At 27.4% G+C, this 23,974-nt stretch overlaps 2 protein-coding genes and 1 long non-coding RNA gene across 19 annotated transcripts; 2 read left to right on the plus strand and 1 right to left on the minus strand.

Moving 5' to 3' along the window:
- Positions 1 to 3,562: 3,562 nt before the first annotated feature.
- On the plus strand, positions 3,563 to 6,909 carry LOC114186323 (uncharacterized). Of its 5 annotated transcripts, none has more exons than XR_003605020.2 (8): positions 3,563 to 3,984; positions 4,124 to 4,154; positions 4,269 to 4,299; positions 4,399 to 4,429; positions 4,526 to 4,558; positions 4,679 to 4,690; positions 4,821 to 4,905; positions 6,632 to 6,909. It is a non-coding gene; the product is annotated as an uncharacterized LOC114186323 (long non-coding RNA). The 5 variants fall into 5 exon arrangements; XR_014995128.1 differs by having other exon boundaries at positions 4,869 to 4,905; XR_003605019.2 differs by lacking the exon at positions 4,821 to 4,905.
- A 3,529-nt stretch (positions 6,910 to 10,438) lies between these two features.
- On the minus strand, positions 10,439 to 13,959 carry LOC114186319 (beta-glucosidase 18-like). Of its 2 annotated transcripts, XM_028074377.2 has the most exons (13): positions 13,676 to 13,959; positions 13,466 to 13,532; positions 13,315 to 13,373; positions 13,099 to 13,174; positions 12,932 to 13,006; positions 12,455 to 12,542; positions 11,979 to 12,231; positions 11,751 to 11,866; positions 11,401 to 11,653; positions 11,174 to 11,276; positions 10,915 to 11,023; positions 10,755 to 10,820; positions 10,439 to 10,670 (listed from the first exon to the last, which is right to left on the minus strand). In XM_028074377.2, the coding sequence occupies exons 1-13, from the start codon at positions 13,826 to 13,828 to the stop codon at positions 10,604 to 10,606; spliced, it is 1,485 nt and encodes a 494-aa protein (XP_027930178.1). In that variant the 5' UTR covers positions 13,829 to 13,959; the 3' UTR covers positions 10,439 to 10,603. The 2 variants fall into 2 exon arrangements, with proteins under 2 accessions (XP_027930178.1, XP_027930177.1); XM_028074376.2 differs by having other exon boundaries at positions 10,439 to 10,820; positions 13,676 to 13,854.
- A 3,874-nt stretch (positions 13,960 to 17,833) lies between these two features.
- On the plus strand, positions 17,834 to 22,791 carry LOC114183524 (65-kDa microtubule-associated protein 5-like). Of its 12 annotated transcripts, none has more exons than XM_028070569.2 (6): positions 17,834 to 17,991; positions 18,059 to 18,245; positions 18,427 to 18,592; positions 18,690 to 18,913; positions 19,519 to 19,557; positions 19,703 to 19,892. In XM_028070569.2, exons 3-6 carry the CDS (start codon positions 18,511 to 18,513, stop codon positions 19,814 to 19,816), a joined length of 459 nt encoding a protein of 152 aa, XP_027926370.1. In that variant the 5' UTR covers positions 17,834 to 17,991; positions 18,059 to 18,245; positions 18,427 to 18,510; the 3' UTR covers positions 19,817 to 19,892. The 12 variants fall into 12 exon arrangements, 11 of the variants coding, with proteins under 11 accessions (XP_027926370.1, XP_027926375.1, XP_027926377.1 ...); XM_028070570.2 differs by having other exon boundaries at positions 17,841 to 17,991; positions 18,063 to 18,245; XM_028070574.2 differs by having other exon boundaries at positions 17,839 to 18,245; positions 18,693 to 18,913.
- The last annotated feature ends 1,183 nt before the right edge of the window (positions 22,792 to 23,974 follow it).

Below are 23,974 nucleotides of genomic sequence, written 5' to 3' on the forward strand. Positions count from 1 at the left end.
ATTTATTAAATAATTATTTATTTAATTATTTAAATTTCTCGGGTCTTACAAGAGCCCTTGTTGCTCAAGCAAGTGTCCTTGTCGCTCAAGCAAGAGTCCTTATCGCTTAAACGAGAATTTCTAGCTCAGGCGAGAATACTGTAAAGTTTTAATTTCCTTATTTTTTTAATCTGTAATTGACTGAGTTAATTTTAAAAATATGATGTATGAAACTATCCATGAACGATGTTAGTATTTTGATACTTGACTTGATATGTTGTTGTAAAATATGTGATTGTTTGATATTTGGAATTTAAGATTGAATTATTGATATGTGAATATGAAGATATGATTGTGAAAGTATTGTTGTGAAATTGTGATGATAATGGGTTTGTTGATACATACAAGCATTATATGTGTTTGACGTAATTCCATGGATCTCATGGAAAGATTTTATGGTGGTGTTATTTTAATGCATGCATTGGACTATGGATTCAAGTAAGGTGACATCCTGAAACTCTAATGATCATTCGCACTCAAATAGAGTATAATGGTCCATGTGGTGAAAGTAGCAGGAGGTATAGTCTAAGGCAAGATAATGACCTTAGATGATCATGGATTAACCTTGTGTGTGGTAGGTGAAACCCACTGACAATGACTTTGCAAAGTAGTAGAGGCCACCACAAGTGCAAGTCTCCAGTGATTTCAATTTTAAATGCATGTATCTGGATAATTGAGTTTAGTGTCAATTGTTTGTGTGCAGTTATTTGGATTATTTGTAGTTACTCATGCATGACTTATAGTTGATATGAATTAAATGGTCTTAGGACAATTCTTTTCTATATTAGCTTACCCTTGCATTATGTGGTCTTGTGTTGTGTTCTTTTGCGATGATCATCATTATGGAGGGAGTAGATGAAGATGCGGGTTTAAAGACACCTTTAAAGGATGAGAAGTTCGTAGTTAGAGTTGTGAAATTGCAGTGAATGTATGAGTGGTTAGTACGTTTAGGGGTGTAAAAAAAATTCATACCCGTAGGTATCCATAGATAAAACCCGCAACAGGTAAAAAATGGATATATTGTAAATGGATACCCGTGGGTAATGGGTACGAGTAATTTTTATACCCGCTTGTTAACAGGATGGGTTTAGGTATCATAGTATCCACATTTGTGGGTACCTATACCCACTATACTCTAATTTAAATTAAAAAAAGAAAAAAATGATTAAAATATTAACACATTGATTTTGGGTTGTTTTTATCAATTGGTTTTAAAATGCAATCTCATTTTCTTTGTACCCGATCATTCAACACTATTTAAATGAGTTATTTGAACTTTGTTTGAAATTTATGAATGTTATGTATTCCATTTTATTTAGATTTATGGTTAAGATATGTTATTAAATATTTCAATTGTTTTTTTAAATACCTGCTGGTATCCGCGAATATCCATGAATATTAAAAAAACTATGTAGATACTCGCACAAATATGGGAACAGGTACGAGATCAATATTTATCCAGCAGATAGAGTACAGGGGAGCTACTACCCGTACCCTATCCACCCCATTGATATCCCTAAGGCTCTGTTCGCTTGAGCTGATTTGAATAATTAACAGATTTGGAGAGATGCACTTTTAGTGTAATTTGTGTTCGATTGTGGTGAAACATAGTGATTTGAGATGAAGGATTTTCCAAATCTAATAAAAACTTCATCTTCTCATTGATGAACGAATTTGGGTGAATAAAACTGCATTTTACCAATTTACCCCTTACACATATTTTTTTTTACTCTCATTTATGTACTTGTCATTAATAATAGTTATTATTAATAATATATGTATATAATAGTTAATAATTATAAAAATATATATGTAACATAATAATTAATAATATATATATATATATATATATATATATATATATATGAATATTAATAATATATATATATATATAATAATTAATAATAAAAGTTAAAATATTATTAAATTTTAATATTTTTTATTTATTTAAAAATTATTTATTTTTATTTTTATTAAAAGGGTAGTTTGGTAATTTTTAAATTTGATTTATTATAATTTCTTTTTTAATCTATCACATCACTCAAAATACTCACTAACTTTCACAAAATTCATCTTCAAATCCATTCATTTTACCCTCTAAATCCACTCAAAAACATACACATATTCATTTACACAAATCCACATAAATCCATCTTCACACTCTCCCTTAAATCCATCTTCTTAAGTGAACAAAGCCTAATTACGTTCAGTATAGGGATACCTTTGCTTTGCAGGTTTGGTGGTGTTGTATAAATGGTGTATTTTTATAGTCTGAACTATTAAAGAATTGTATTAATATACTTCCTATTCCATAATTAGCCTTTGAATATTATTATAAAATGTCTTATTTTATTAGTTTCATACTACTAAAATGAGATGTTACAATTTTATTATAGATAATTTTTATTTATTTTATAAATACCTTTTTATATAAATAATTATTTTAGTTTTAAAATGATTAATATTAAAAAAAATAAATAGAAATTAATAAAATTATTATTTTAATTCAAAAAATTATTATTAAAAGATAAAATTAGAAATAAAATATGTATAAAGATTGGAGTAGTATGTAACAATGCTTTTATTTTTTATTTTCTATTTTTAATTAACAATCTCAGGCTTTCTATTTCCTATTTTTAATATTAATTATTCTTTTAAAATATTACAGTGGATTTTATCTTATAATAAAAACATGTGTATATATTATTATTATTGATGATAATATGATTTTGTTATTTAAATTTAATATTAGTAGTAAAAGTAATGTAATTTATTTTAGTTGTGAGAATCTGAAATAACTTTTCATTAAAAATGGATATAACTTAAATAGAAATAACACAAAAATCACATGTAACAAATATACATAAACAACTTATACAAATACAAATATATTTAACACAAAATTTCTAATGCCTTAGCATTATACAAATAGAAAAACCTTTCATTTATAAAATTGGTGTAATAGTCTTTTTTTTCCCAACTATTTAAGGTGATCATTTAATTTTTCTTTTCCTTCTCACATTGTTCTTATTTTTGTTAAAAAGAGTGTAACAAAAGAATTTACATGGTCACTTATATAGTACTAAAGTGACTTGATTTTTATTATTTACAACATTATGTTGTCGGCCTGATTTAATAGAAAAGAACACATTAACTTATTTTAATAAAAATGACATTACATTGACAAAAATATTAAAGAAACACATTGAATAATATCAATAAAAATAAAGGAAAAAAAACATTAAACCTATTAAATCTATCTATAATACAATTGATTGAATAATATCAATAAAAATAAAGGAAAAAAAACATTAAACCTATTAAATCTATCTATAATACAATTGAAAGTATCACAAAAAGCAAAATGTTACACGTGTCATCTTCTTAGTAATTCTTCAATTTCAGATTTCAAACTTTCTTTACCTCTTAAAGTAAATTTTACACGTGTCTTCCCAGTAAAAATTCTCAACCCCTCTTTCTTACTTTCCACCACACTCACTTTTTTCAGCTCTCTTCACTTTCCATCTCTCAAACCCTACCATGTCTTTCGCACTCTCCACCTCTTTGCCTCCTCAAACCCTAGCCACCTCTCTACCGTCGCCTCAAACCCTCTCCCTCTTTTGCCTCCACAAACGCTTTCCACCTCTCTTCCACCTCTAACGCTCTCCACTTCTCTTCCTTATCAAACGCATTCGACCTCCACCTCTAATGCTCTCCACCTCTTTTCCTTCTCAAACGTATTCAACATCTCTGCCGCCTCAAACTCTCTCGGCGTCTCTTGCGACTCAAACCCTCTCCAGTTTTGTGCCGCATAAAACCCTACCATTTCAATCTCATATCTTCTTCGAATCGCACTCTCCTCTTCCTTCTCGTGGATCTTTTATTTCTGGTTTAGAGTGATGTTTTGCTCTCAGATTCATGAGCACCGTCAAGAACATCAAAAAGGTAAAAAACTTTTCTGATATTTTTCGTTCTTCTACCATATTTGTTCTTCTCGCAGATCTTTTCTTCTTCTCCAAGATATGAATACTTTGAATACTCTTTTATGTTTTTTTGTCTCTAATGAATGAATGCTTTTCGGCAGATAGATGAAATGTGTCAAGAACACAATAAAGGTTGAAACTTTTGTTCTTCTTGCGTTGTTCTTCTCGCGGATCTTTTGTTCTTCTCCCAGATCTGAATATTTTTTTATGTTTTTTTTTCTCTGATGAACGAATGTTTTCTAGCAGATGGATGTACTATTCCAATAACACAATAAAGGTCGAAGCTTTTTGTTTTTCTTGCGATATTTTTTTTCTTCTCCAGATCTGAATACTTTTTTATGTTATTTTTCTCTGATGAATGAATGCTTTCTGTCAGATGGATGAACGGGTTGAGGAACACAATAAAGGTAGAAGCTTTTGTTCTTCTCGTGGATCTTTTCTTCTTCTCCTAGATCTTAATAATTTTTTGTGTTTTTTTTCTCTAATGAATGCATGTTTTCTAGGAGATGGATGAACTGTTCAAGAACGCAATAAAGGTATAAGTTTTTATTCTTCCCACGAATCTTTTCTCCTTCTCCTGGATATAAATACTTTTTTATGTTTTTTTTTTCTCTGATGGATGATTTCTTTCGGTCAAATTGATGAAATGTTTGAAGAACACGATAAAGGTACAAGCTTTTCTTCTTCTCGCGATTTTTTTTTCTTCTTCTCCCAAATCTGAATTTTTTGTGAATCGTTTTTGCTTCTACCACCGATATGTAATGTTGTATGTCTTCTTTCTTCTTTTTATCAATGCAGTTTTGATGCTTAATGTTGGTGTGATAGGAAAGAATTTTTTTTTTTTAGATTATTGGTGCTCTGAGATGAAGTTGACGAGGAAATGGTTAGTTTTCGAGTTTTTCTTTCAAAATATAATCTTAAATCCAATAATTTAAAACAGTAATTGTTTAATTTCAGATAAGATTTCGTAATCTAGGATAATATTGCATATGAATGAGATTATATAATTTTAAAACTGATATCAACACATACATTACAAATATTGAGTTTTTTCTATGTCTTTAATTTGTTCACCCGGTAATCCATAACTTTGTTCTCTATATTTCTTACCAACTTTAGGCTATGAATTTGAGAGGAAGTTCATTATAGCATGTTATCTAATTTGATAACTGTAATATCATATTCCAAATAATTTAATTCCTTATGTAAGTTATATATGTTGAATCTAACTCCAAAATAGTTCTGTTTGACAAATAGTTCTTAAAGAGTATGTACTGTAGTCAAACCGTGAAAAAGTTAAAAATAAATTTTTTTATATAATTAATATATTTTAAAAGAAATTATTGACTTTCAAAATAAACATGTTTATTGATTTGGAATATTTTATTATAAATGGATTGTCATTTTAAAGTTGTTATCTACATTATTAATATTCATTCATTTATAAAATTACTTATATTTGTAATTTGATGTTAAATTTAAAGGATTATTGAGTATAAAAATAATGATAATGAAAATATTTATATTATTTTTAAAGTTAAAATTTATAATTTTTTTTTGTAAGTATAATAAACACACACACACCTACGTTTCCTTTTCTATTTGGTTTGCAACCTTTTGATGAGTTTTGAATTTTTGATGTGCAAGTGGCAAGGATTTGTTTTTTTGGAGGTTAGTCCTGCTATCAAAAGATGGAGTTGAAGAGTAAAATGGAACTTTAACAGTTAATTTTTGGGTTTTTTTTGTCTTCTCTAATTGTCTGTTTGAGTGTTTGTTGGTTCTATTTATCTTTGTTTCAAATGAATGTTAACTTCATTTTTTTTAATATCTGAATGGATTTTTCATTCATATCCATCAACTCATTAGTATCATATCTTCTTGAGCTCCTTTATTGCTCCATATTAACTCCTATCTTTGTAAATATATTTGGCAAATCTCTGTGTACAAGATCAGACTGATTTTGTCTCTGAAATTTTACATGTTGAAATTGCTCCAGTGGAAATGGTGGCTATTTGTTTTTAAATTTGATCACACACCCAAAATTACTCCTCTAATTCTCTCTTGCACCCAAAATTATTTTACTTTTAATTTTTTTTGTTTTTTTTTCGTACTAATCTAGCAAAAACTTGACAGAAATCAAAATTGCTTATTCAAAATGTTTTTGAATTCAAAATTTGAATTTCAATTATTGCATCCACATCTATTGTACCTTTGCAACTCATTTATATGTACACCTCTAGACTTTGTTCAAATTTATGCTTTTATAACAACAACTTGCCAAACATGGAAATTGAACAAACCAATGAGGCTGAAGTTGGAGAAAAGAGTTGAAGATTAGAGCAGTTGAACATGCAGTTTAGGTTTGAATCCTTCGCAGAAGGAAAAATTCAAGTCATAGGTTTGTTCTTGGATTTCCTAATGATACTTGATTTTTAACATATAAGTTTTAACTACTTATACTCATTTTTGTATTTGTATCATACAAGTGTTAAAAAGTGAAGTTTAGTTGGTATAATATGAAAGTTTGGGGAGAATTGGTTTCAATATTCAACAGATTGTTTCTTTTTTAATATTTATTTTATTTATGTTAATGTTGTTTTTCTTTTCAGTGACATATTTTGATAATTTGAGGAGAAGGAAGACTTTTAGCATGGAGTGGTGTTGGATAAGTAAAGTTGATTGTGAAACGGTAGAAGGTATGGATTTGCAATCACACATAAAGGAGCACAAGAACATGACTATGAATATGGTTAAGACAATCAAATTTTTAATCATCATAGACTTTTAACTATTGGTGCTCTTTTTCATTTTATGTTTTGACACATATTAGAGTAATGTTCAGAATTTTGATCCATTTAATATACATATTTTCTTTACTGGGAGTTAATTTTTGTTATCAATATTTTATTTGTTAGGCCTTCTTATGTAAATGTAAATGTATCTGTTAATTATACTCAAGTTTCTGTTCTACAGTGATGACATGATTAACTTCAGAGATATTATGATTCTAATGCGAATGAATTGTAAACTTTTGCACTTTATATTTTTTTATTGCGTATGATGCTTGACTTATTTATTTTTAATTTTTTTTGTTATAATTTTATTGTTTTGAAAATTAATTAGAGGCTTTTGGTTGATGCAGAAGAGTTTTTAACCTTATGTGATGAAGTCTACAAACTCTATAATAGTTTTTGATTCAATCGTATAAAGTCGTCATTCTTTCAATATGTATATAATCCTTTACTCTTTCTTTCCTATCTTTGCTAAATAAAACTTGGATTTCTGCATTTCAATTTTTTTTTTATGAGTACAAATTTTGATGTAAAGTACGATTGTGAAGCCGAATCAAATGAGAAAAGTTCAAGAGGAAGGAAGAGTATGGAAAAAGGTCAAAACAAAAAAGAAGAAGAAAGAGAGTCTATTTTAAATATGAAAATTTAAATAAAAATATAAGGAAAGAAGCTTTAGTCCTTGCCTTTTTTATTGTGAGTTATTACTAGATTTTGATTGTAGAGGGAAAAGTTTTGTTAAAACCTCTTATTTGAAATGGTTTAAAAAAATTTATGTTCATATATTTGTAATAAATTATTTTTAAAGATCTTTCACAAATTAATCAATTAATTCAATTAATTATTTTAAATTTCTTTAATTACCTTTAGATTTCTTTAATCCATATATTTCTAAATTGGATTCTTCTATTTTTGAATTTAAATAATCTGAAATTATAAATAGAATTTAAATAATATGAAATTATTTGAATCCATATGTTTGCAACCATTACTTATATGAATTGTTAAAAACAGTTTCCATTAATTATTTTGATTTTTTTATTATTTACATTATTTAATCATATTTTGTTTAATTATTATTACCATTATTAAATACATGATTTTTACTAAATAATATTTTTTTCAAAATCAGAAAATAGCAAATTTTAAGTACACACATTTTGAAGAAAAATAAAAATAATATTATATAATTATATCAATATTTTAATTAATATAACAAAGTTAAGTAAATAATTTTCAACAAAATATAAAAAGAATTGAAAGAAATATATTTTAAACAAGAAGACTTACATATATAATTTTTTTATTGTTTAGTGTACTTCATTTAAAATATGAATTGTTATATTTTTAATTTAAATATATATATATATAACTAAATTATGTTTTTATAATATTATACTTTTAATCCATTGTATTTAAGTAAACTTTGTCAGGAATAAGTATCGATAACCAATTCAACGATTTAATAAAAATCACTTTTAAATAAATACTTTTTATTTGGTAATATTTTATTATAAATGAATTATAATATTGTTTGTTTTAAAATTGATCTCTATTTCATTATGTTTATGATTTATTCAATTATATTTTAAGTCTTTTTTATATTTATTTTTTATTGAGGAAGAATTATAAAGATAACAATTAAAATTATTCAATTATTATAATTATTTATTTATATACCTAAAATACAATCATTATACAAACAATATTTGAATACATATACTTCATACACATACACTTTATTAATGATATTATACTGTAGTTCAATCTTTATCAAAACACAAATCAATTGATTTATTATATTAATGAGCAAATAGTATTTTGATAAATTTAAATTTTTTTAATAATTTACTCATTTGACCAAATGGACGTTCATGAACTTTGTCGGTAATTATTTTGAATGTCAGCTATACAATGATAATTCAAATAAAATACTTCAAATTACCATTAATTATAATAATCAATATACATGATTTTATATATATTATTTATTATGATTAATATATAATATTTTCTTACACCAAAATTATTTATTTATTTAATATATTCTAAACTTAATACATTACATTACATTGAACCAATTTTTAAAATATTTAATGATAATTCCGATTAAACCTTAAAAATTGATAATAATATAATGTTATAAATTTAATCATTAAACTATTTATGTTATTTTAAGGTAAAGAGTTTGAAATATAAATTTGTACTAAAATATGATTATTCCACTAAACAGGTTAACCAAATGTCCGATCTTTATATTTTTAACAAATTTAATTTTTATATTTGATATTATTTGTAGTTATAGATCCTTTACTATTTTTCTTTTGTATTGTTTAACCTTTATATTTTTAAATTTTTATAGATGACATATCATATGTAGTTTTATATAGTCTATTTTTTATAGAGATGTCAAAATAAATTGGAATATGCGAGTCAACCCGGTCCACCACGGGTTCGGGCAGGATTGGGTTAATTTTTTTTTACAAATTTTAATACGGGTTTATTTTTGACTTAATCCATCTAGAATCCGGCTTACTCAGTTGAACCCATGGTGAGCCGAGTTGGCTCACCAACCCGCATATAAAGGGTCATGAAGTATTTTTTGTTAAGATGAGTTATATTTTAATGAACAAGTTATGTTTTAAAGCTTTTGGTAAATCCTTGATAGATATAGTGAGAGCTAAAAGTGAAGATAATGTTGAAAGACCATTTGGTGAGAAAGTTTTGGTGTTGGAAGTTGATTTCAAACAAATTTTGTCGTTGTAAAAAAAGGATTAAGATTTGATATTGTGAGGATATCAATATACTACTATGATTTGTGACAACATTGCACAGTTCTAAAACATAAAAAAAAATGAGATTAAGACTACAATTTCAAATCAAAGTGCAAGAACTATAAAAGAATTTACTGATTGAAATCTACAAATTGGAGATGGAGGTATTGATTTGAATGAAAATGGTGAAGGCAATATTTGTATAACATTGGATCTTTTAATTCAAGAATCTGAAACACCTTTACTTTTTTTTTTAGTAAACTTTGTTTATCCTGGTCTATTAAGAATATCATGAATCGTTTGTGATGGGGCTATAACAATTGACTTTATTAAACAAGTAAATGACTTCATTCTATCTTTGATACATAGTGAAGAACAAACAAACTTATTTAAGTTCAAACACTCCTTACCAATATGATGAAAATCAAAAAATTCATGGTGAGTATTTTACTTTAGAGTTTCTCAAAGATATTAAATGCTCAGGGATTCCCAATCATAATATTAAATTGAAAACTCCATCATGCTTTTAAAAAACATTAATCAAACAAATAATTTTTGTAATGATACAAGATTTAGAGTTAATTATTTGGGAAGAAAGGTTATCTCTACCATAGTAATAATAAATAAAAATATTAATAGTAAAATATTCAAACTAATAATAAACTTGACTCCTTATTCCAATATATCTTTCAAGTTTCATACCAATAAATTTATTTTAATAAACTCATGCATTTTTTTTAATAAACTCGTGCGTTGTACGGGTAAAAATTCTAGTATTATAATTAGATGAGAGAATATAAAACATGCTCATCCCATCATTCAAGGTAAGTAAATAAAATCATCTTCACATCTATTAAAGAAAGATCAGATAAATACTTAAATATATAACTTTTCTACTATGTTTGACAGATTCCAAATGAAACAATAAATGGATCATATTCATGATCGATGAATTTTAATCCAAATTGCCGACGCAGTTCAAATACAATATAAATCAACATTTCTCACATCTTTGCCTCTAAGATGTTGCATCTTCAAATCTCAAATCTTCTCTTGTGTTTGTGTTGATAGTGTTGTTGAGGAAACTAGAAAACCATTGAACAGAAAGTTTTGGAATTCGTTCAAGAGTGTTTCTATTCACATAATAAAGCCCAAATCTCATGTCATACCCTCTTGCCCATTCAAAGTTGTCCATCAATGACCATATCATGTATCCTCTTACATCTGCACCTTTTCTATACATCACAAAATTACTGTTTCTCAGCAAACAAATCATCCAAAATAACCTTAAACATGGATGATGCAGATATGTTTATCCTCATTACTCACCTTATGGCTCTGAGCAGAGCTGCGAGATAGGCTTTATGATAATCTATTCGTTTGAAATCTTGTAATAGATAATCTATTGTCACATTCTGTTTGAGTGGTGAACAATATCCTGAAACAATTTTGAATTAACAATCCAAAGTTTGTTAATAAACTCATTCCTCAGAACCAGACTAAAACTCAGAAACACATTAGTCTTTGATTATCAGGTTTGAAACATTGTAAGAACAGAGATTAAAGCAAAATGGGATTTTGGAGATACCATTTTCTGTAATGTACATGGGTATATTATAGTATCTTATCTTAATGTAGTCAACAATTTTCTCCATGCCCGTTGGAACCACAAAGAATGGTGGCATTCCTGTCTGCTTAAAACAAAAGAAATTGCATGAAAGATTATGTTCAATGTCTGTTCCTTGATCAAACATTTGAGTTCACAACGTAAAACAATGAAAAAAGTTCAAAAAAGGAAAACATAGATTAGGGAACCTGTTCACCAATTGGAATACCATCTCTGATTCCAGTTGTTTCTACAAAACCTGTTATTGGATGATCAGCTCCCTGAGAACAAGCTGAGAGGGAACAATCTTTGGCATAGAGAGAACCATAGTGATTGATGCCAATGAAGTCTATGCTGCCTTTTATGAGTCTATTATCCTCAGGAGAGAACACTGGCAACTGATTTCCAAGGATAGAGTGCATCTCATCTGGGTACTTACCAAAAACCAGGGGATCTAAGACCCTTCATATCAGCAAAAAGAGCAGAAAAAGAAAATATTTTAAGCTAAAACCCTTTTGATTATGTTGCACGTATGAAATGGCACTTGTTAACAACTTACCAGCTTATGACAAAAGCCAAGGCCCTTTTCACAGCTTGTCTATCACATTCTTCATTTCTAAATGGTTCATACATGAAGGTGTGTGCAACAATGCCAATGGTTCCACCTTGCTTTGCCTGGTTTAACATGAGTTGTGTACTAATTAAACAAACTATACAATCATGGCCTTTAATCCTTCTTTCTCCTAAAAGGTGACAACAAATTGTACGTGAGAACTTTCTTTTTTACCTGAAAGTGTTTGCGGTATAATTCAACAGCCTTGGCATGTGACAGCAACCTATTGTGCATGACAATGAGAGGCTCAATATCAGAGTTACCAGCAGAACAATTTCCAAAGGGTGGAGAACAGTGACCAGGGGGATATGTTCCTTTCATATAAGCATTGATTGTAACCAGGCTTGGCTCATTGATGGTGGTCCAATATTTAACCCTGCCTCCAAAGCTCTTGAAACAGATTTCAGCAAAATGAACAAAATCTCTCCTACAACAAAGAAAGTATGCAGTTATAAAAGTATCACTATGATTATGTGGGGGATTCTGCATGGTGATTTCCAACCACAGCAACAAAGTCTTGTTCCTCATCCACTTAATGAAGTTGGTTAATTGAATCATGCGAGATATTTCATAGAAAAACTGATAAAATCTCAAACCCTTTAGCTTTATTATACATTACGCGTAAACAAAAGTGAGAGTTGTAAATTTACTGTATTAAGGGACTAAGCCAACCACCGTATCTTTCTTCCAGTTCTTGTGGCAGGTCATGATGATTTATTGTCACAAAAGGCTCAATCCCTGTACCAAGTACATGTTTATATTTAGGTACAGCTTAATGGATTTAGAGTAGCAGTAATACTATCTTATAAAATAGTTTATTTAAATAAATTGTACGAAGCATCTTTTAAGAAATAGAATTTAAATTTAACTCAATCTTATAAAAATAGTATGTAATGTAAGTCTGCACTCAAATGTAATCCTAAAACTTGTTTGCAACATAATTTTCTCTCCAGTATTTTGTTGAGTGGTGAACAAACTCGTATAGGTTTATGGATTCTTCTTTCATCTTACTTTTATTCAATTTTGTTTATAATTCACCTTAAATTCCTAAGAAACTAAGTCCACACAAAGTAGAAACTATGGATATAATATAATGAACCAAATGAACATTGACATTGCTACTTCACCTTTAAGTAGCAGATTGTCTATTATCTTGTTGTAAAACATTATCCCACTTGGATTTATGTCCCCATATATGCCTCCTGTTAAGGTTAATGAAGATCAAATTAAGCAGAATTTTTGAAAATTAAGATTATGGTATCTACTGAACTAGTATGCAGGTTTAGATAGTTACTAGGTAGAATCCTCGTCCATGAGATAGAGAATCGATATACATCTACCCCAAGAGACGACATCAACTCAATGTCTTCCTGTCAAACATCACAAAGAGAACACTTCATTGGTATTATCATGTACTTTGATATCTCAGTTATGCCGAAAATTTTAGTACTTTGCATTAGTCAAACTCAAAGTATAATTAGTGTATCCTAAATACTAAACTAATAGTTACCAAATAACGATGATAATGATCATCTGCAATGTCACCATTCTCATTATTCTTAATTTTACCTGAAAATGGATCAAAAGCACTAGTGATTATATGCAGCAGAAGCAATGAAGATAGAGTGAAATGATGAAATGACCAGTGAGCACTATTTAACCTGGTATATGGGTAAAAACATCCCAGTTACTCAAACCTTTACGATCTTCAAAGGGTGCCCCTTCAATCTGTTGTTGTCGTTTCAGAAAATTCCATTAACAGAAACACCATTTTCAATATTTGAAGAGGGAAAAGAACCACTGTAAGGAAAAATAAAACTACTTTAAGGTTTATGGAAGCAGAGAAAGCAAAGTAAACACTAAAGACGTGCCTGGTAAGAGGAAGTGCTTGTTCCAAAGAGGAAGCCTTCTGGAAAGTGAGATCTGCTGATTCCATCTTCAACTTCATCACAGCTTTGGACATGAAAATGAACGCAGCAAAGCAATATCATCACAACTCTTATTTGCCTCTCTAGCGTTTTCATCTTGTTGGTATGTGATTAGTGATATCACTCATTCAACATGAACACTGTCTCAAGTTATGGGTACCAGAAATTGATGCTTGTGCTCAACATTCAATAATTGAAATATATGTGTATCAGGTGCTTTTTTGTCACTTTACAGGACACCCTACTATTATTACTCTTTCATCATGTCTCATTCGTTCTCTAACTTTACCTTTCTGCCTTTTATTTATTGGAGAATCATTTGAATGAGTTTTTATTTCATAATTAAGGAAAAATATTATAAAGCTGTTATACTGTGAGATGTGATTAACCGATTGATCCGCAGCCATGATGAATTGATGTAATAATTGATTTTATTTTTCTGACAGGACAACTCCCATTTTTGTAGTCATATTCTTTATTTTATTATTTTATGAGTAGTGTGAATCATTAATTTTTTTAAAATAAATATAATATTACATCAACTAATGATTTACATTCAATCATGTAAATATAAAATGAAAGTCAATGAAAATTAAAGTATAATTTTTTTTCGTCGCCTTGTTAATTTAATCAAAAACTTTATACAATGAATTTCTAATTTTTTTTTAAAAATCTTTAACTTTATTTTTATTATTCCGTAAAATTTTAATTTACAATCGAATTATTCATAATAATAATAATAATAATAAAAAAGACTATTTTAGAATTGACAATCTATTCTTCGTTAAACACGAGGAAATAACAGAATAATAATTTTTTCTTTATTCACTTTTCAACTTTATGCCTTTCTACCTACCTTAGAGAGTTGGTGAACCATCACATCAGCCGTTTATTTATTTATTATAAGAAAAAAAATATACTTTAACATAAAATTTTAATTTCATTATGTTCTAATTTCACTAATAATCCAGGTTATTCAAAGTTAAATATATTCATATATTTATTAAAATTACAGAATTTATTTATTTTTAGTAATTATTACGTGTATTTTGTTAAGAAAAAACAATTTTAATATCTAATTAATAAATTATTAAATATTTTTAATTAAAGAATAAAGCTTAAATTATTTGGACATAAATTTTTTTGTTCATTCAATAAGAACACGTAATTTATGCTTAATTATATTAATTAATTATGAAAACAAAATTAATATTTTTGTATTAAATATAATATTTTTTATTATACTAAAAGTAAAAATATGATAATATTTATTATAATGAATGAATTATTTCTAATAGATTATATATATATATATATATATATATATATATATATAATCGCTTAAATTTATTTTTTTAATAGTTTTGTAAATGTTTATTTTTCGTCTTCATAAAATTTTAATTATATATTTAATTTTTCTGATAATATTGTGCACATTAAAAGTAACACTGGCATATGTTCTGATAAGCCTCAATTATCTATCTCTCACTTAAAATTTATTTGAAACTAAAAAGAAAAACGTATACGAGAAAATTGAAAAAATATTTAATGGATTTCATTAAATTTTAATATTTGAAATATAATATTATATAATATTGATTAAAGCTTTATATATGACATTGATTTTGTTTTCACTTTAACACGTGCCTCTTTTCTATAATTCAGAAGGTATTCTTGAAAGTATTGATTGAGATTGAGAATATTTTGTCATATAATTGATTTTGATTGACAGGTCCGAAGGGAGTAGGGATCGCAACGGGTGGGGTGGGACGGATTTCGCTATCCCATACTCATACTCATTTTTGCATAAAAAATTCATTCTCATCTCCATATCTAAACTCAACGGGTATCAAATTTTTTTCCCATCCCCATCCTCACCGGGTGACGGGTATAATCTCGTACCCATACCCGTACTTGTGTTCTAACTACTTCAATATTAATTTTTATAAAAGAAAAAAAATTACGGTAAAGAAAACATAATATTATGAAATATTCAATATTAGGAGGATTTTCTTCGATGCCAAATACCTTAAAATAAATTATAAATGTTTGTTTACTTCAATTTTTTAAATTCTAATGAATCTCCTTTTTATACACTAATAAAAGTTATAATATATCACTTGATCAAAATGACACAAAGAATAAATAATAAACATAATAATAAAAGGAAAACAAATATTCAAATTAAAATATATTTTAAATGTTTGTTTACTTCAATTTTTTAAATTATAATGAATCTCTTTTTTATACACTAATAAAAGTTATAATACATCACTTAATCAAAATGACACAAAGAACAAATAATAAACATAATAATAAAATTTTGACATAGATTTTGTATCTTTTGAACTTCAATATATGTTGGATAGTGACAAAAAATATTCATAGCAATTACATTAAATTTTTATATTGTAGTAAATAAAAGTTATTTATACAATTAAAGTGAAAAAAATTACAGTATGATTAATAGTGAGTTATAAAATAACAAATAATTAGATAGAATATATCGAAATATTATTCTACATGATGAAAATAAACAATAAATAAAAATATTAAAAGACTAACAAATGTGTGTTTTAGAAATAATTTGAGAGACTATCGAAAGAAATCGCACAAAGGAAATCAAATGTATAATTAAGGTATGATAAAATGAAAAATACCTTACAAAACTAATTATTAAATTATGTTTGAAGTGGTTAAAATTAAATAGAAATATCATTAGTGACCAAAAAATTTGTCATTAAATTACAAATAAATTAGTAATTAAATTGGTCATTAAATCAAGTACAGATTCGATCATTGAATCGGTCACTAATTTAGTCATTGATTCAGACAATAAATCAACTACTACCACCAATGACGAAAAATAGTGACTGATATGGTTTACTGACTAAATCAGTCACCATTTCATGTTTTTCTTGTAGTGAATTATCATATACTATTCCTAAATATCATTATATATATATATATATATATATATATATATATATATATATATAATTTTAACCACTTCAAACAGAATTTAAAGTGAAAAAATTACATTATGATTAATAATGAGTTATAAAATAAAAAATAATTAGATAGAATATATCGAAATATTATGCTACATGATGAAAATAAAAACAATAAATAAAAATATTAAAAAACTAACAAATGTGTGTTTTAGAAATAATTTGAGAGACTATCGAAAAAAATCACACAAAGGAAATCAAATGTATAACTAAGGTATGATAAGACGATAAATATCTTAGAGAATTAAGAAAACTTTTCAAATATCAACATATATATTTAATGGTTGAAAAATAACGAAAATTATTTTAATGAAACAAAAGAGTTCTTCAAATTAAACAAAAATTAATAATAATAATAATAATAAGTAAAGAATTTTTTTTATATTATCTTAAATTGAGAGTATAAACATTCTCATGTGAAAGGAAAATTTATAATAAATAAATATTAAAAAATAATATAAATATTCAAATGTGAGGCATAATTTTTTTTTAATTAACATACATAATTTTAACATAATTACATAAAGGTTATGATAAGATAAAAAATATATTGGAGATGAGAATGAGTTTCATGACAAATGAAATAATTAAAAAAAAATAGAAAAAAAAAATATATATATATATAGGGGTTACTTGATTAATTGTGAATATTTTAATAATTTAAACGAGAATGGAGATATGGCGGGGATGGGTATTATGGCGGGTATATGTACATTCCCATACCCATCCCCATACCCAACTGAAAAAGTCGGAGATTCCCCATACCCATACCCAGTCAATGCGGGGATTCCCCGTCAAAACGGGAACGAGTTCGGGCAATACCCACGGGGACGGGTTTATTTGCCATCTCTAAAAGGGAGAGAGTGGATTAGTGATTTTGTAGTTAAGGCGAGGGGTTTTTCTTGCTCTACCACTAAAAAAAATTACTATTTAGTGGGAGTTAATCTATGGAGGTTATAAAAACTCTCCACAAAACAATAATATTTAAAATAGTTGTGTTAAGTTGTCTAAGTGTTAAGATTAGTGGGGATTTTAATTGTTTTTTGAAGAGTTTTATAACCTCTGTAGATTTCTACACCTTTAACTCTCCTAAGTTTTTTAACCTTTCCCTCCAGAGTTTTACATTCTCGCTCTACTCAAGGGTTTCCACACATTTCCAAACTCACATTCTCGTTTTTGTTCAGAATGCTCTGTCAAACTCGATTTGGATTCATCAAATCAGCATTCATCTTCTCATCTCCGTCCAAGGTTTTACACTCACTCTCCTAAAGTTTTTTCTAAATTTCCAAACACTAGCATTTTCATTTTTGTTCAGAAAGGTCCCTCATCAAATTGGCGTTCTGAAAGCTCATTCTCCAAGTTAGATTTGGATCCATCAAACCGGCGTTCATCTTCGTCCTCGCTCGTCCGCTAGTGTTCGTCGTCTCCGTTATCGCCCATCGGCCAGTGGTCGTTGATCAGTGCTCGTTGGCCGTTGCTCATCTCTCAGTGATCGTCTCTTAGTGAGTGTGGGTTTGACCCTAATTTTTTAACCCTCTTTGATATGCAGAGAGATGTTTAGAGCATTGGCTCGCTTACATAGTCTCAAACTCTTTTATTTGATTTCAAATCATATATTAGTACCTGAATTAGAAATGCAGTTTGGACAAATTAATTTAACACCTTGTTTTCATAATTGTTCAGGGACTCATGGATGAGTTTCCCATACCACAAAGAGAAAATCCAAAATCAATTCAGTTCATACCTTCATAGGGGTTTGCTAACGGGATGTTTGCTCTAGTCCTTTCATTTGGCCTTCTCCTCACTGCATTAAGAAGCAGAAAGGCTAGGTCATGGCACTATGGTAGTGGTAAGTGTTTGTCACAATGTCATAGATAAATTATAATTCCAAAACCTTAAATTTTTAGGTGAAAACTATGACATCAGAAACATATAATCTGTTACAGTAGCAGACTATTTATCTCTTTCTTTTTGGGATGAGATTGGGGAGAGTAACAATGATAGAGACAACATGCTTCTTCAACTGGAGCAAGAATGCCTGGACATTTATCACAAGAGAGTTGAGGAGACGAGGAAGCACAAGGCTGACATGTATCAATGGTTGGCAGATGCTGAAGCTCAAGCAACTAATATTGTTTCTTCCATTGGGGAATCTACGGTACTCCCACGGGTAGGTTTGGTTACGTTGCTAGTTCATTTTCTGTCGTTGTAACTTGTAATTTGTATTAGTTGTGATGTGAACAAGAACCAGAATGTGCTATATGATGTCCTCTGTTATCTTTTATGAACACTGGTAATTGAAAATGTAACCTTGGCATAAATTGAAGATCAAATATTTGGCTCTCCCATGTTGTTGAGATAGGAAGAGTATGCGGTCTTAACTCTTAATAATGGCTATACTAGAGGAGGATAGGTGTTCCTGTTTGTAAATTAATTTTTCGAAGTGAATTTCCACAAATATGTTCTAATTTTCTAAATTTTTTCTAAAATTAAGTTTCATTAAATTTTGAACGCTATGTTTACTGGAGTCATTAAATATTCAATAGTTGATTATTTCTTCTCATTTTTTTACTTTTTATTGCCATTTCTGATTGTTATTTACAAGATCTTGTGTTTCCCTCTTTAGAGTTAGCGTCACACTATTGAATTGACAAAGTACTTGTTCAACTATTTATCTGCAGAAAATTAGTTGTATTTAATAAGTAGTTACTCTTCTTCTCCGACCTTCTTTTTTGTGTAGCCTCTTAAAATTTTCTTGTCTTCTCTCCAATTCAGAAACAGTCACCAGATTTGAAGAAACACAAGTGCATCAGGGTAGATTTCTCTCCTAAGGGTTAAAAGAGTGAGCGAGTATCTCAATGCTTCCTAAACTAAATTCCACCTTTATTCCTACTTTTGCTTTGTTTGATGCTCCTCATAATTGTAGATAACATGTGGAATGATGGCTTCTCAATTTTAGGCTTTTCTTGATGCTACTGAGTGTCTCTATAAAACACAAAAGCTTGCTGGCAAACCTGCTGGAATTATCTCCAACACTCGATACCAAGGTGGTCAAGAAGAGACTACAATGTAATAACACCCTCTTTCTGATTGTAATTTCTTGTAATTCCCAATTCATTGATTTGAATGAAAGAGTTTATTTTCTTAAATTTTCAGTACATTATTTACTGATTGTGATGGTATCATCCCTCTAGTTCACCGTGCAATGGTATTTGTTCCATTTAGAATAAGATTTACATACAACCATGAATTTGAAAATATGGAGGAAGTGAAAGGTGGAAGTCCTTATGGTTCACGAGCATGGCTATTACTTCTGCATACTTTGTGTGTTTGACGCAAAGAAAGCTAATAGATTTGAAGCAATGACTTCCTCCAGGTTAGTAATAGAATTTAGGCTTAAATAGTCATTTGGTCCTAGTTTTGGTTGACTTTTTTCACTTTGGTCCTACTTTTGAAAATGTTTTCAATTTGGTCCTACTTTTCGTTATATTTTTTCAATCAACTCCTTTCCGTTAGCTCCGTCTAAATCGTTAACGGATGTGAACAGTAACTGTCACATGTCATTTTGTGATTTTTTTGATTTTTTTTAATTTTTTTTTAATTTTTTTTAATTTTTTTTAAATTTTTAATTTTTTTTAAAATGTACACGTGTCAAGCTCATATTATGCCACGTGTCATTATTGATTTTTTTTTAATTTAATTTTTTTAATTAAAAAAAATCCACATGTCAAGCTAATATCATGTCACGTGTCAAAATCATATTTTTATATTCAATTTGGTCCTATTATTCGTTATTTGTTTTCAATTTGGTCCTAGTTTTTTTTTTAGTTTAGTATTTTTTTTCCTCTCCAAAGATAAAATATAATTTGTATATAAATGTGGCTTCATTGTAGTTATATAAATATTCTTATTAAACTACATATTTTTATTAAATATTTTTAATTTAAAATTAGAGTTGGTTTAAAATTAAATATTTTTAACCTCTTAAAATTTTAAATTAATGGTGTTATTGTTTTTTTTCGTTTTAATTTTAAACTAACGCTAATTCTAAATTAAAAATATTTAACAAAAATATGCATTTTAATATATACAAATTAAATTTTGTCTCAATTTAGAGAGGAACAAAAATGTTAAATTTAAAAAAGAATTAGGACCAAATTGAAAACAATTAACGAATATTGGGACCAAATTGAATATAAAAAACTGACTCTGACACGTGGCATGATATTAGCTTGACACGTGGATTTTTTTAAAATTAAAAAAATTAAATTTAAAAAAAAATAAAGAAAAAATAAAAAAATTAAAAAAAATAAAGAATCACAAAAATGACACGTGGCATGATATGGGCTTGACACGTGTACATTTTTTTTAAATTAAAAAAATTTAAAAAAAATTAAAAAAAAATTAAAAAAAATTAAAAAAAATTAAAAAAAATTAAAAAAAATCAAAAAAAATCACAAAATGACACGTGGCGGTTACTGTTCACATCCGTTAACTATTTTAACGGTGTTAGCAAAAAGGACTTGATTGAAAAAATATAACAAAAAGTAGGACCAAACTGAAAACAATTTCAAAAGTAGGACCAAAGTGAAAAAAGTCGACCAAAACTAGAACCAAATGACTATTTAAGCCTAGAATTTATAGTTTAATTGAATAATTCTTCTTCTAAAGGCATTTTTTTTTTCTGCAGGGAAGACCTTAATATGGGTTAATATGGAATTGGTAAAAAAACATATTTAATTCAAATCTCTAAATAAAGTTCAACTTTGTAAGAGTTTTTTTTTTTTCAAAATTCTTCGGATTAGTTAAATGAAATTAAAGGAGAGTTTATTTTAATTTGGATTTTATATTTAAAATATAAAGGGGTTAGTCTTTAACTTATTTTATTAGGTCTTCATAAAATTTTTATTTTTATATATTCTCAGACATGTGAGATGTTATATTTTCTAATCCTATTACAACTTCCCTTTACCTTTTTTTTTCTTAAATATTTCTAAAAGTATAAAACTTAACCGATTACATTATAGGAAAATGAATAAATAGTAATCAATTTTAGGAAAAACCAAATATAGTTATTATAATGATTAATTTATAAACTAAATATTATTAATATATGAAATAGTTTTTATTATAAATAAAAAATTATAATTAATTTATAAATTGATAATTAAATTAGTCTCTAATAATAATTACTAAAATTTAGGTTATTAAAAAAATTAGTTTATAAATTGATCATTAATTAGAGATCAATTTAGACACTAAATTTTTTGGTAGTCAAAATATTAATAACTAATTTACAAATCAATTATAAAATTTTATACATATCAATGATTTATAGTTTATAAATTTGCATTTAAATTTTTCATTATAATAATTAATTACTTTCTATCTCTAAAATTGGTAATTATTTTAAAATTTTCTTATAGTGTATTTTTTTTAAGAAAAAAAGAATTATATTTTTCTTAGAATGTGATTCCTGAAAATTTAACTTCTGAGACAATTTATATATATATATATATATATATATATATATATATATATATATATATATATAGATAGATAGATAGATAGATAGATAGAATGTGATTGATATATAACATGAAATCATATACATAAGCTTAATTATTAATTCCTTATAATTTGAACCATTAATTTGACATTTTCTTTTCTGTCTTGAAGCTAATATTTTGTCTTGAAACTATAATTGAGTTATGCTTCTTCAGCTTTATCATTCTGACTTATAGAAAAAGTTTATGCTTGTTTTCATTCATTATTTGTCTTCTAACTTGTATGCTTTACCTTTGTTAGGTGCTTAAGCATTGATGCAAGTTTTGCTTGGTGGTTTTGATTTTTTTCTTTTTTATTCAAGTTGGTTAGCAGTGAATATTTACTATTCTGTTTTATAAAGGCTATGTGCTATCGTAAATTTTAAATAGTTCATTTGGACTGTGTTGAAGTGCTTTATTTTGTGACTAATGATTTTGTATATTTTACTATCATAATTTGCTTATATAGAGATTTTTCTTAATGCAGCGAAACTGAAAGATATGAACAATTTTGTCATGGGCCGCTTTGGGATGATTGTGGACAACTTTAAAGTTGTCAAAGATCCAAACATTGGTTCTTATTCTATCTCATTCCAACATTAATTTATGTACAGAAAAGTCATAGCATCAATGATGTTTCAAACTTTTTTAACTCTATTTGCTAATATTTGGTTAGGTCTCAGTTTTATTAATTCCATAACTTTCATTTTCTTGGTTGGAGTTTTCTTGTCATTATGGTTGGGTGAATCTGTCCTAGGCCTTGGGGAGTGGTTTATCAAGCGAATGCCACTTGTTCATCTTATTGGATTGGAAAAGAATAGGTTCTTTCTATATGTGTCCTTTTCTTCATTCTATCTCTAATTTCTATTTCCCATTTCTAACTTCTTCAAACAGTGACGTCGTCCACATGGTTAGCTATGCACCTCTCTTCGTAAACAATAGAAGGTAATTTTCCTATCCTTTTTCATTTCACCACTATTAATTGTTTTTGTATATTCATGCTATTTGATTTGAAATGGTGTGTAGGTGGACATCGGATACAGTTGTATTTGATTCTCACCAGCGCATGGAACTTCCAGCTATTTGATTTTTGTGTATACTTTTTTCAACATTAAGTATTTTCTTTTTTAATATTTATATTGTAATTGTTAACACTTTATCAAATCATCAATAAAATTAATTTTAGTTCATTTTTGTGTACTTTTTGAATTTATATATTTTATTTATTTTTTATTATAAAAATAGTTTTATTAAATTAATAAATTATAAATGCAGGTGTGTAATTGTAAACAAAGGAGGTTTCAAACCTCCACAATAGTCACCAATAGAAGAGGTTAAAACCCTCTACAAAACAACCTTCGCAATATAACTTGGAAATAGTAGAGGTTAAAACCCTCCACAAAACAACCTCTGCAATATAACTCGAATACCAGGGGTCGTCCAAAACCTCCGCAAATAATTTATGACGTCTCTAATTTTGGAGGTTTAGAAAACCTCCACAAATTAATTTGTGGAGGGTGAAAACCCCCACAGATTGAAAAAATAACCTCCACTAAATAATATTTTTTCTGTAGTGTACCCTAATATTTTTTCTGCACTTCTAAAAATTTATGTTCTTTCATTTTTGTTTTTGAAAAATTAAATAAAAAAAAATTAATTAGGTAAAGGTAATAATGAAATAATTA

The sequence above is a fragment of the Vigna unguiculata genome, chromosome 5 (genome assembly GCF_037176805.1).
Source record: "Vigna unguiculata cultivar grain cowpea cultivar isolate G323 ecotype 2 chromosome 5, ASM3717680v1, whole genome shotgun sequence".
NCBI lineage: Eukaryota > Viridiplantae > Streptophyta > Magnoliopsida > Fabales > Fabaceae > Vigna > Vigna unguiculata.